At 37.0% G+C, this 13613-nt stretch overlaps 1 protein-coding gene across 13 annotated transcripts in view; it reads right to left on the bottom strand.

Moving 5' to 3' along the window:
• Positions 1-13613, bottom strand: part of Mbnl3 (muscleblind like splicing regulator 3) — a 107373-nt gene that overhangs the window by 25968 nt on the left and 67792 nt on the right. For 11 of the 13 annotated variants that reach the window (XM_048450349.3, XM_048450348.3, XM_085684423.2 and 8 more), the window contains one exon: positions 3021-3185. In XM_048450349.3, coding sequence (XP_048306306.1) covers positions 3021-3074 — 54 coding nt within the window. In that variant the 5' untranslated portion in view covers positions 3075-3185. Of the gene's footprint in view, positions 1-3020; positions 3186-10555; positions 10768-13613 lie in introns of those variants that run through there. The other 2 variants (XM_085684426.2, XM_085684424.2) reach the window with 2 other exon arrangements.

Below are 13613 nucleotides of genomic sequence, written 5' to 3'. Positions count from 1 at the left end.
TCAAAATTCAGTGATTGTCCACCTTATTTCCTTTAAAAGACTGCTCCTTATTTACCCAGTAGAAGTCACTTTAAACATTATAACACAAGAGTTGGAACAGAGAGGGTCTCACAAGCTGAATAGAAAGAATATAGTCTTTCTTTCTTTCTTTCTTTTCTTTTTTTTCCTTTGGTTTTTGGAGACAGGGTTTCTCTGTGCAATGGCCCTGGCTGTCTTGAAACTCACTCTGGAGACCAGCTTGGCCTGAAACTCACAGAGATCTGCCTGCCTCTGTTTTCCAAGTGCTGGGGTTAAAGGTATGTGCCACTGCTGCCTGGCTGTCTTTCTTTCTTGCCCTTACTTTACCCTATGCCTGGCTCTCTGATCCCATGAAATAGGGCATTTGATTGGGGCTCTATGGTGTGGGAGGTCCTTCTGTCTATGTGTTGCTTTTATTGGTTAATGAATAAAGAACTGGCTTGGCCTATAGCATGGGAGAAAGGAGGCAGGGTCAGAGAGATGCCATGGAACCACCGCCAGAGTCAGACATGCTGAAACTTTGCTGGTAAGTCACTGTCATGTGGCGATACACAGATTAATGAAGATGGTTTAAATTAGTATGTAAGAATTAGCCAATAAGAAGCTAGAGCTAATGGGCCAAGCAGTGATTTAATTAATACAGTTTCTGTGTGATTATTTTGGGTCTAAGCTAGCTAGCGGCCGGGAACCAACAAGCAGCTTCCTCCAACAGCTCTAAAGCCCTTAACCTTTGAAAACTATCTGCTATTGCACTATAGAATATATTGGGCTAGTGTTAGAAAAATTTTGCTACATTCCTTGCTCATTCCCATAAGAGTCTGAGACTACTAATAGTTAATTAAATAATTCTTTGTCATAGTCAAGTTTTGACCAATATTCCCACCCTCATCCAAAGCCTCTATCAATAATCTATTCTCTGTTCTTATGAGTTCAACACTTTTAAGACTCTACATATAAGTGAAACTATGCATAATTTGTCATTCTCAATCTGATCTGTCCCACATGGCATATTATCCTTTAGGTTAATCCATGTGGTCTCATTTTATAAAAAAGGCATATATGTATTATATGTGTAAGTCATCACATTTATACCTTTAGTATACATACTTTGTGAATTTTACAATGATAAAGTGGAAAAATAGTAGAAAATATTTCTTTTGTTTATTCCCATGTGCTCACATTTTCGGGGTTCACAAACATGTCTACTTTTCTGTGGTTCCCTGTATTTTCCCACATGGTCAGTAAGGAGGAATTGTGATCCTTCAGTACATCAAAGCCCACAAGAGTTCAACAAGTACTTTGACCATGTAAAGTATGACTGAAGGTAAACTGCTCTCCAAAGAGCTCACTGGTTACATGAGGATTAATTGATCAATGTAATTATCCACACTGAGTTAAAAGGCAAACATATCTGGCAAACTGATGGTGATTAAGATTACCTTAATCTGTCTAGATATTCTCGAAACAAGAGTATCATAAGGAAAAGCATCAAGTACTCAACAGCTCCTGTGGTTGGACTTATATAAACAGATGTGCCAGCTAGAAGACCACATCAACATTCTGCTCCTTGAAATCTAAATCTATTTTGTAATGAGACAAGCTTTACTGAGACCAGGCTGTCCCACTCCCATATTTTTACTGCATCTAAATACTACAGACAACTTTCAACTTTCAGGGACAGTCACTGATGGATGGGTAACAAAGGAAGCACAATCCTTTCAAACTGGTTAAAAGGAAGTAAGATAGGTAGAATTTGAATGAGAAACCACTGAGTTAATCTGGAGACGTAAAGAACTTATAACAGACAGGGGACAGTTTTCAATTTCCACAGAGAGGTGCCAGACTAAAACACAAATTTATTTTTTAAGGTGTCAGGGCAAGATTAATTCTCAAAAGCATAATATGGATTATTAAACTCCATAAGTTTAATAAGATGGAGTTTAATTACATTTTTGAATGTCAAGATCATAGAAAATAGGAAACAGTGGAGAAATAGTAACAGACAACAGGACAGAAGGGCAACAATTCAAATAAATGCACCATGTTACCTACTAGATTGGACACTGAAATAGAAAGAGCACATTAATGGAAAACCTAGTGAAATCTGAATAAAACTTTGAGTTTATGTAATACTATTTGGATACCAGCTTCTTGGTTCTGATACATCTATAATGGCAATATAAGATATTAACCATATATGAGGAGAACACAGTCCAGTAGTATTGTGCTTGTATAGCATGCACAAGGCCTTAGATTTAATTACTTTCACTGTTGAAAATCAAAGTGTAAGGTCCAATGTACAGCTCAGTAGTAGAGCTGCTTCCTACCATGTTCAAACCACTGACTTCAATCTCTAGCACCTCACAAAAAATAAGAAAGATATAAGTCTGGGTAAGAAATAAAATGGGAGTTCCCTGTTATGCTTTTGAATTTTTTCTAAATCTAAAATTATTTTAAAATAGAATTTATTTAAAAGTAATCACAAAACTAGGCATTGTGGCACATTTTTATAAATCCCAGTGTTTGAGAAACTGAAGCAGGAGGATGCTGTGTTTGAATCATAGTGAAACTTCACCTCACAATTAACAACAAAGCCACAAATAACAAAATTACCAAATAAGAGAAATTTGTTTGAATTAGTGTCCTACAAGTCAAAGGTTTCAGTGTAATATCTTCCTCATTTTACAATTTCCCTTTTCTTTAAATCTACTTTTAGAAACTCAAACCCTCTATAAATGCAACCAAGTTTTTAATACAACACACCCGATTGCTTCCTTCATATGAACAGCTCTGAACTGGCAATTAGCACACAAGCATTGCCATAAATCTTGTAGTACTTAACTTTTCAAAGGCCCTGCAGAGGTATTCCAATGTAAGCATCCGTGCTTTGCCAATAGACATGGAGCTGGTGAGCAGCAGCACCCAGCTTTATGAAAACAGTCACCCAGCACCAGAATACCCCACATACACTGGCAGTTTGCAAAGACTCTGCCGTAACTTACAAGAGATGACATCTGAGCGTTCTGGAGCATAAGCTGCATCTGCTGGGCGAACATGGCTGCGGCAGTCTTCTGTTGAATCAGATTGTTTCTCCCATTAATTTCCAGCTGCGACTTTAAATGGGGTGGGGGATGTAGGTACTTGCAGTTGTCTCGAGTGCACCGACCCTTATAGCAAAAATTTAGACAAAATTTTGTTTAGTATTTCTAAAATTCTGATATGACTAAAGAAATAATAGAAGCTTTTTGAGCTCTTAGAAGCCACAGTCACTCATTTACTTTTCCTTCCTGCCCTGTAAAACTGATACTCTTAAAGCTTCATCTCCCAGCAAAAGAAACTGAGACTAGGAGAAATGAAGTGATTTGCCTATGGACACATACAAAGCTGCTAAAAATGAACTGGAATGAAAATTTAGTTGGTCTGATTCCATAACTCTCCTAGTTGCTCTGTTTTGCTTTACTTTGATATGCATCATATCATATTTAGAACATAAAGTATTAGGAAAGGTGTGTCACAAAATGCAAGTAGAAATTAAAAAGTTAAATAAAAATCTTTCAGTAAGAGATGTAAAATCCTTTGTTTAAGACTTGGGATCTGGATCCATATGTAAAACTAATTAAGAAAATTCAGGGAGGATATTTAAGTATTATGCACAAGTACATAAATTCTGGACTTTATTACCTCAGACATTCTGGACTCCAAAGCTTTTTATTTCCTCAAAGCCTTATGATATAAAAATATCCTTGAATCCAATGAAGTTTTGATAATCTGAGAATAAATCTGTAAGCCTGGCAGTCACATTGCTCTTCAGGTTCTAGTAGCAATGTCCTTAGGTCATTTAGATACTTGAAACTAAAGTATATCTTGGATTCAATTTTTTATTCATAGACTAAGCACTTTCAAGAGAGGCTAGTATTTGAATTTCATTGAACCATTCGTAGTGGTTTATATCTGCAATCCCAGCATTGTGAAGACAGGGGCAGCAGGACAGCCATGAATTTGAGGCTAACTTAGGCTACAGAGTGGGGCCGGTTTCAAAAAAGCAAACGAAAAATCCCCACATGCCTTTGATGTCACTTAAATGCTGACTCAGCTGCCGCTTATGTGGTAGCAAAGAGTGTCACTGGACAAGTTGTTTATTACAATGTCTTAATACGACCTATCACTGTATTTAACTATGACCTTTACATGAAGCAACTAACAACTATCCTGTTTGGATTACTAAATCCGCCATATGTCTTTTAAGATAAGCACAACTGTAAGGAAAACATTTTCCCACAGATGTTGATTCTTTACAGTGCATGAAGCTATCTGAGGAGGAGCATGAAGGGAGAAAAAAAAGCAACCTTTTCATTTTGGACTGAAGAATGCAAGTTGCTAGACTACTTGAATTCCCAGAAGAAAAATGAATTACTTCACCAAGAGTTTTAGTTCAATACATCCTATGCATTTGACTTATTTGGGATACCTAAAAGGTATATGTATTTGCTTACTCATATTTCAGTATCTTTCTATGAAGACATTTCTATAATTCTACTGAGAAACATGGTGTATTTCAAAATGTTTACCGAGCTACATATAATACAAACTTGAATGCACTGTAGCTGCTCTTTTCTTGAAGCATCCATTAATTCCAATATATATATATATATTTGAATGGTAACTGCACATATTTATGAGAGAGTATAACCTAAAACCTAATGTAAAAAATTGGAAGTAAACTTATTGCCTTATTTGTCCTTTTGTTTTTTCTACTGGTAAACTTATTTTTAACCAAATTAAATTAACTTATAAAATCTAATAATATCCTGACTTTAAATATATCTTTACATTTTATTGTTAAATATTGGAAAATGAAGAAATTACACATACTAAGAGTTAGGAATGTTATCAAGATGATTTGCCTAAGTTCATACAAGTGGCTTAGGAAAAGCTCTACAACTTCAATACATATACGGACTGTAAGGAAATTTTCACCTACACTAAAAATCACAATCTGAGGAATCTTCCCCCCCAAAACCATGAACATCGTTTCACATCTACTGTACCTCTCTTAAAGGCTATGACAGTCACAGGGATTACAGTCCCTAGACCCGTCACCCTCCAGCATCATAACTAAGGCTATCTGGCTCAAAAATCCAAAGCCTAGCAGATGCATAGCACTTGGTGACTTCCTTCATGGCGTGGCAGTTTCTACTTCTACTTCAGCCTTCCTGCTACTCCCTCCAGACCCCAACAGCAAACATTTCCCCAAGGCTCAGGCTAAATCCTGTTCTCTTCTTCCATCTCATTTTCCCAAAGAAATGAAATTGTGTCAAGTTGCAGGCAGCCCTGTAATTGTCCAGATCTTAAATCTCAATCTCTCTCTGACCTCTCTTCTGAATTTCAGTCCTTCCCATCAGCAGCTGCAGCTGCATTTGGGGCTCTTGCCCTCTAACCAGGTGGAAATAACTTACACCCGCCCTCTGCCTATCTCTCATCTTGCTGCATATTCCCATTCGGGGACATTGCATCAGTTCCTATGGTTTGGGGCAGTTACATAGCAGCAGTGAGGAAAAGAAATCAGGCAGCTGCTGAGCAGGATTGTCTTGGGTTGCAAAGCCTAGATAGGTAAGACAATTAGTATTATATAACTATGGAATATGATTTGTTACCCCTCTGCAAAAGAGAAAAAACAAATACATCTTTTATATTCAGAATTTCAAACAATAGAATGGCTTTTAAAGGGAAAGAAAGGGGACTAGTTGGGATTTTAGCATTTGCTAAAAGTTACAGAGTTTAACATCATTTACATTTACTGTAATAAAAGAAAGAAAGAACAAAGAAAGGAAGTTCAGTGTATCTGGCACATTTTCTGCCAACCCAGAAAGAAAAAAAATTGAACATGCCTTTATGATTTTATATTAATGTCCATTTCAAATAGTAACTTTCCTTAAGCTTTTCCCCCAGAAACTAATGATATTTTTACAAAACAAAAAAAACAGTACACAGAAATAGAAAAAGAAAAAAAGAAAATTATGGTGTAAAAATTACATCAAGTTGGGCTATAAAACCAAAGCATGGGATATGACGTAGCATGAAATTAAAAAACCAAAAACAAAAACTTATTCTTCTTAGTTATGAGATTTTACTTGATTTATAAAGCATTCTTTTTTGAATGACAGAATCCATAATTTAATTCTGTAACAATGCAACTGCATAGCAATACTAGCTTACCAGAGACTGCTACTTATGTTTAAAAAAATCTTATAAAATACAAAATCTACATTTTTCTAACAAAACAATAGATGAGGAGACCATATAATTTAATATCTATGTTATCTGTGGAATGCACTGGTAGAAGGGAAAACCAAGCCCCTCATATAGCTTTTAAAACCCACTTCAGGATTCAGGGTAATATATTCGTATGCAGATCATTTGGTAATACTAAACCTCTTGATAAGGTTCACTCTTTCTTCAAGAATCCCAAAAATAAATTACAGGTTTAAATATTGTAATTGACATGATGGGATATATAAATGTAGATTATGAATTTGGTAACCCTTGTTTTTCATTCTTAGAAATAAAATGGCTTTGGTAAATCATGTATCTACAGGATAGGATGTGGATGGGGACTGTCTCAAAAGACTATTGCAGTCCTTTGGAAAACAATGAGTACACATTACACAGGTTCCCATGATGTCCTTGGGACTACTAAGTATGAGTGGGTCACGCGACAAGCTTTCACAATGGATCCATAATAACCCAGTACCAATCGTGGCTTTGAAAAATAACCCTCAAATTCCACAGGCAAGTCAATGGTGTCCCAAGCCCTCTGTATTCTTATTTAGACCCAGAGGGTCAGAGTTGCCATGTATTAGGTAAGTATTAGACCATGTCCTGAAGTCATAAACATTAGGAGAAAACATTCTTTGGCCTAACAGATTTTATCCTAAAAACAGCATCAGGGTTGCGAAGACATTTAAATCAATCTTCCCCACCCCTTAGCCATACACAATGACTTATTTTAAATAAAGGAGTTAGAAAATGAGCTCGTTTATGCTTGCCTCAACTTCCCTCTTTCCCCACTTTCTTTTGACCTTAAAAACATGTTATTCTCCCCTGGCTGTCATTATGTCATTAAGTTAAGCAACTAGCACAATGATTCAAGAAGTATTTCTCTGCTGAAATAAGTGCTCCCACACTGATGAATCTTCCAGCTACTTCTTTCCCCACCTACTGCCTTAGAAAATGCAACCAAAAAGCAGCAGGGAGACGGAATGGCTGATGACATCTGTGAACCACATCCACATCAAAAAGTTGATAGCAGACAAAGGAGGAACTTGCAGAGCATTATAAAACCTCCCAAATTCAATCTATTGCCTTTTCCGTACCACCAGGCTTTTCACAAGTGAATAGAAAGCCTCTAACCGAGAAAGAAAAGTAGCATTGTAATGATTCAAATCCTACCTAAGTCTGGGAGTTGTGAGAGAGTCTGTCAGCTAAAAGAATACTATGCAGTTGGTAGAAAAAAAAAACCTATGAAAAGTACTTTCTATGTTCATGAGAATGTCCTGCCTTCTATCAAAATAAGAAAGGGGCCCTAGGAAGCTGAAAACTACCCTCTGTCAGTTACTCCATCTTTAACAAGAAAGCTGTTTACAGAATAACTTCCTTCTTCATATACATTTGGATTTGTGGGGGTGGGGATGAAAATAACCTCTCAAATACGATTATGCCTGAATTACCTTTACAAAGACATAATCTTATTGGTCTGCCTAACACAGCAGCTAAAAATTAAATGTTAAACACACCACATATATGATTTGTTCAAGAAGAAAAATAGTTATTGTGTTTTAATGATTATGAAGTAAAAGAAGGAAAAAGTCCTGATCTAGGATGTCTCATTATAACATCTGTATGCTCACAGATACAGCTTCTCAGAAGATGTAGGAGTGAATACAGAATTTGCACTTCCCAGGCACTAGGATGTCAGCTTTCTGCAACCACCACAGACCTACTGAAATCTAGGAAATATCTGAAAGGACAAAAGGAGAGTCAACATCAAGCTGAGTGTTAGCCAACTATCAGCAATTAGCAAATCCCCACTTTTTTCTCTTGGAGTTCTGGTTTTCAGATAATAGGGATAATCTGTGCAATGTTCTCTTCCCAACAGTCTATCACCAGTCAGTACTGAGAATATCCTTGACATGCTGCACACCACCTTTAGTATACAGTTGAAGTGCTGGTAAGAAAACTGGAAAGAGAAGCTTTAACAAACCATTTTAAAAAATATGTTGAAGGCAAAAAGAATGAGGCTGAACACAAACCACCAAGGAATGGGCCAGCTAAGTGCTTCTCTGAATTACAGTCAACATCCCTTTCTTCATACTATTAGAATCCTCTTTCCTGAAACAACTCAAAGGTACATTTGTCAGGGCAATCATGGCTTCCATGCAGCCAGCTATCAAGTCTGAATAGGCAAGACTCTGGGAAGAGAGTAGAATTTTCTTGCTTGGTAGCTGTGACCTCCAAAGAATGAAGAGAGGATTAAGCTCAACAATTGTCTGTTGTTCTAGGAGAGCTCACAAAGATAATTTGATTCTGAGAACTGAAACATTTTAGGGTTGAACCAGACTTGAAGGAACATCTTGTGTACCCCTATCTGGCAGAGAAAGAAAATGAAGGCCGAATGGGTGAAGGGATTTGTCCTAATTCACAAGCAGCTTAGTAAGCACAAAAGTCAAACTTCCACATTCTCACTACCCAATATGGAGTCTGTTTAAATGACTCTGTGTCTGGAGGACTGTCCCTGAAGCCTTCGCCCCACCCCCAAGGCTCCCTTATCTCTCCCGCTTTTGTGCCTCCAACTGTATACTCAGCATTGCCCAAGCACTTATCACTAAATACATCAATAAATTGTTTGCATGCCTATCTCCTTGACTAGACTTTTAGTCTGTCTCTGGGAAGAACTCTGTCTTCCTCATCTTTGAATTCCTCCAGGGATGTATCTGTGTCTGGTGAATAGTGGCCACACAAGTTTGCTAAACTTTGGCCTAACAATTTTATAGAGCACCCCACTTAAAACTTCTCCTTGCTCTCTTTTCTATTGCCTTTTATGATATTCTTCTTTCTCCAAGAAAGAGAATAATCAACACAAGAGACTCCTAGTTGAATTTCTAAATAAACTAATATTTCATTTAGGTTTAGAAAATAGCTAGTCTATAAGTTTTCTGCCATGATTATGAACCCCGAGGAATATATAACCATCATGGCTGAAACACCCTAGTAATTTGGTATAAGTGAACCAGAAGTGACATGAATCCATGAGGCACACAGACATGACTCCTAGTTTTAATCCCAGGAGTCTCAAGATCCCCCAAAATATAGCCCCACCACATTGGATGAACACAAACAACAACAACAAAAATCCAGCCATTGATCTGTATCTAATCAGCACCTGGTCCTGTCCAAGGGGCGCTCTGTATTTCTAGGGTCAGTTTACAGCAAAGTGCTTCTCTGCCTGCCCCACCCCTACCCAGAATTTCCCAGAACGTGCTGTAGGTCAGATTCCCCTAAGCTACTTAGACAAAGGTGGAATACGTGGCTGTAGGAGAATCACAGCACGTAGAACCTTCTTGTGGCTTTCTACTGTAAATACTAACTTTAAAGACATACATTTCACTCAACTTCACCTTAGTTCACACTAAATATTTACTTTTGAATAATCACAGGCTTGAATTTTTCTTTGAAAAATTTCAAAGAGTAAATAACAGTAAAAAAAAAAACCTACTTGTCGTCCACAGGCAAAGCAAGCTGACCTCACCAATATCCCAAATCTACTTCTGCGCCACCTCCTCCCACGCTACATATAGTTTTTACCCCTGCTTTAACCAAATACCTTCAATCATCTTAATAAAATTTTAACTGGATTAACAAACTCCTTGTGAATGAATCATTTCCATTTAAAAAATAGCCAGAATCAAACTAAACTCTTAAGATAAACACATTGGTGCCAAGTTATCATCAGCTTCAGAAGGCACTTCTGGTGATAAGCATTCAAAGAAGCTGGCTTTCAGCATCTGGTTTCAGCTAACATAAAATGCCATTAAATAAAGAAAACTTAGTGTATTACCCGCAAAAAACAAATCCATGCAATCAAACAGCTACTTACTACATAGATTTTGTTATGAAACAATATAAAGGGTGTCTGTCTCTGCTCAGCAGCCGAATCTACTGCACTCCAGCTCCTTTATTTCTTTGTCCAGACACCCCGTTCAGCATCTACCCCGTTCAGCAATTAGGAAGCCAGGACAAAAAGAACAGCAGCTGCTTGTACCCTTTCTATCCCGCTAAGGCTTTTGCTTGGAATCCTACCTAGAGATGTTAAATTTATCAAATAAAAATACAAGACTCCTAATTTAGTTTGACTTTTAGATAAGCGATCTAAGTGTAAGTATGCTCCATTCAATATTTTATCTGGTAACTTTCTCCACACTGTCTCAATGCTGTGAACGAATTAAATAAAGTCAAACCCTCCCAAATCCCTTTTACTCACTTTACCAAAAGGCCCGGAGTTGCTCCCTCTTACGGGACCCATCGGCCCAGGATCAGTACACCAGTCACCCAGAAGGAATGCTAAGCTCCAGCTTACCTGTACAGCTGCAAGAAACTGAAGGAAGTTGCCTGTGGGAGCAGGCAATTTGTTCACTACATAGCTCCTCCCATCACAAGCTTCACACCAATCCCTTACTCTGTCAGCAACTCCACCTTCCAAGCCACGGAGGCAAAACTGTGCACTTACTTATTTGTACATAAGTGACTGTAATGCCTGTTGGAGCTCCCTCTTCAGGTTAAAATGAGAAGGCGCATGGTAAGTGACTATTTTGTAGAGCTGGGAGTGGAATCTGGGCCTCCTGCAGAGCGTGCTACTTTTGAGCTATACTCCCAACCCGACTTCAAGTATATACAACAGATTTGTCGAGCACACACAATACTGCATGAAAACGAGGCTTTTTATATTTTTAAGGCTTTCTTTTTTATTTGTGGGCTCGGAAGAAGTTGAACAGAGAGGCTGGCTTTTTCTTTCTTTTGTCTGTTGAATACTCAAATTCAATCAGATTAATGTCCAGGAAAATGAGTGATTAGTGTCATGTAACTATATATAATCACATAAATTATGCAATTGCATACTTAAAACACAAAATTGAAATAGCTTTTTCAGTCAATGCTTGATTACTCCTATTAAAACAAAGGAAAAGTCAAGGCCATGGTTAATTCTAATGAACAAAATAATATGTTCCAGAAAATGGCTGTAAGAGGTTCACATTAGTTCACATTACTGAATATAAATATATAACACAGAAGTGGCAATCAATTTAGTAATTAATTGATAGCCACAGTCTTGAATTTATTTTTATTCTTAGAGTGGAATTATAAAAAATCAGAATTAGTAAATTCTAAATGAATGAAATTATACGATGCTGGAGAACTTTATACATTAATGGACATATAACAGAAACATTGACTCACAAAACTGAAAAGACCCCTGGAAATCTTTTAGTCCAGCACTTGCCAGAATGTTTACTACAGACTAGGCACAAGGTGCAATGAGTCCTGATGAAATAGTTGGAAGAAATGGCATCATGTATTCCTCTCTCAGAGAGTGAAAATATACAAGGGTCCCATATGGCCTACAGTAAAGAAATCTGCTCACTCTTGTTCATTCAGTATTTTAGAACATTTTTAATTATTAAAATCTACCACATTACATCAAATGACCGGTGCCATCTCTCTATAGAAAATCCCATCAAATTCATCTTTCTAATGTTACAGATAAAGAAACTAAAGCTCAAATTAGAACTCATGACACTGCATAGGGCAAGGTTGTTTTTTGGTTGCTGTTTTTGGTTTTGTTTTCATTTTCATTTGTCTCTTAAATTGAAAAAGAGCTTTTCCATTGTGATATTTTTTTTCTTTTTTGTTGATGTTGTTTGTTCTTCTGTCTAGACTCAGATCTCCTCAAAGATAAAAAGATGGACAAGTTGTGCTATAACTGCTACAAAATAACATCCCAATATCATCTTCCCAAGGCCTCTCAGAAGCTTCTAGCTCCATCAGGAATTTTGCCATGCTTGCTGTCCTTCTTTTGTTTTAAGGCTTCCTCAGGCAACTTTTCAAATAAGAGCTTCAAGTCACCTCTGTCCAACTAGCTTTCCTATGTTGGGACTTCTCTCTCCTGGAACCAAGCCAGTTGCTCCAGGTTTTCCATGACTTAAGGGTCTCAAGTGAGTTTTAACTGTACTAAAACTCAGGAAGTAGGAAGGTATTTGGCAATTCTCTCCATTCCTATGGGGCTTAGTTATATGCTATGCTTAAACTTTGGGGTTTCCATTTAGCAAAATTAAATTTCTTGCCTCTATGTAAAATAGGTTTCAAACAAGGATTTAATTTAGATAAATATCTTCCAAATATGGAACTAGAACATAAAATGAGAAAAATGCCGATTATTTTTCAGACTTAAACGGGTTTATTTTGCAAGACTTGGTGTGTTGCTAATAAATTTCTAATTATGTCTCAAAATCCAGCTACCTATCAATCCACACAAATGTTGTATAAGGGGTACATACAATTACAGACTTAATATTGCATTTTAAAATTAGGGGCATCAAGATAAAAATCAGTTGTTATTATGCTAAAAATTAATTCCATTAGCTAATGAATTTTAAGAGCATAGTATCAAAATGTTTACAGGTTGTTGCTAAGGTTGTAAGTGTGAGATCATGTTACAAAACTCAAAAAGAGAGAAATACATTCACATAAAAAATATTATTCTCCCCACACTCCTATCATACTCCCAACCAATAAAAAAATGCAATTTCTAAGCAGGTGACACAGACCACCAGGTCTTGGAGAGATGGCTCAGAGGTTAAGAGCACTGGGTGTTCTTTCAGAGGTCCTGAGTTCAATTCCCAGCAACTACATGGTGGCTCACAGCCATCTGTAATGAGATCTGGTGCCCTCTTCTGGCCTGCAGGCATACATACAGACAGAACACTGCATACATAATAAATAAATGAATCTTTAAAAAAAATAAAGGCATTACCTCATTGACTGTTTATAATGGAGAAAAGTGAAACACAAAACGATAAAAAGTACCTAAGCTGACAGAGATAAAAAAGGAACAGAGTTTGGACTTTAACCTAGGTGCTTTATCCTAGCCACAGATTACATTCTGAAGACCAAGATATCTTACTGCCTTGTAATATTTTGGTGGAGCTAAACTGAGACTAGTTTAATAGATGTCTTCTAATAGTTCTGCTAGTTGAATCTCTACCTTCCCTCTAGCAAGGACTTAACATGAACCGATATTAGATATGGCCAGAAACTATTTAATATACAAATATATGTATCATAAGATACTTTTTAAGTACATAAGTATTTTGAGTGAACAGAAAATAAATAGAGAACGTAACTGAATGCTAAATATAGTCTTCCTCAGGTGGTTCAGGGGACAAAAGGTGCTCGTTGCCAAGTCTGATGATCTTAGTTTGATCTCTGGGACCCACAATGTAGAAGAGAACTGACTCATGCAAACTGTCTTATGACCTCACATG

The sequence above is a fragment of the Myodes glareolus genome, chromosome X (assembly GCF_982192425.1).
Source record: "Myodes glareolus chromosome X, mMyoGla1.1, whole genome shotgun sequence".
NCBI lineage: Eukaryota > Metazoa > Chordata > Mammalia > Rodentia > Cricetidae > Myodes > Myodes glareolus.
The sequence above is the reverse complement of the archived record's forward strand: the minus strand, read 5'-3'. Positions and strand labels throughout refer to the sequence as shown.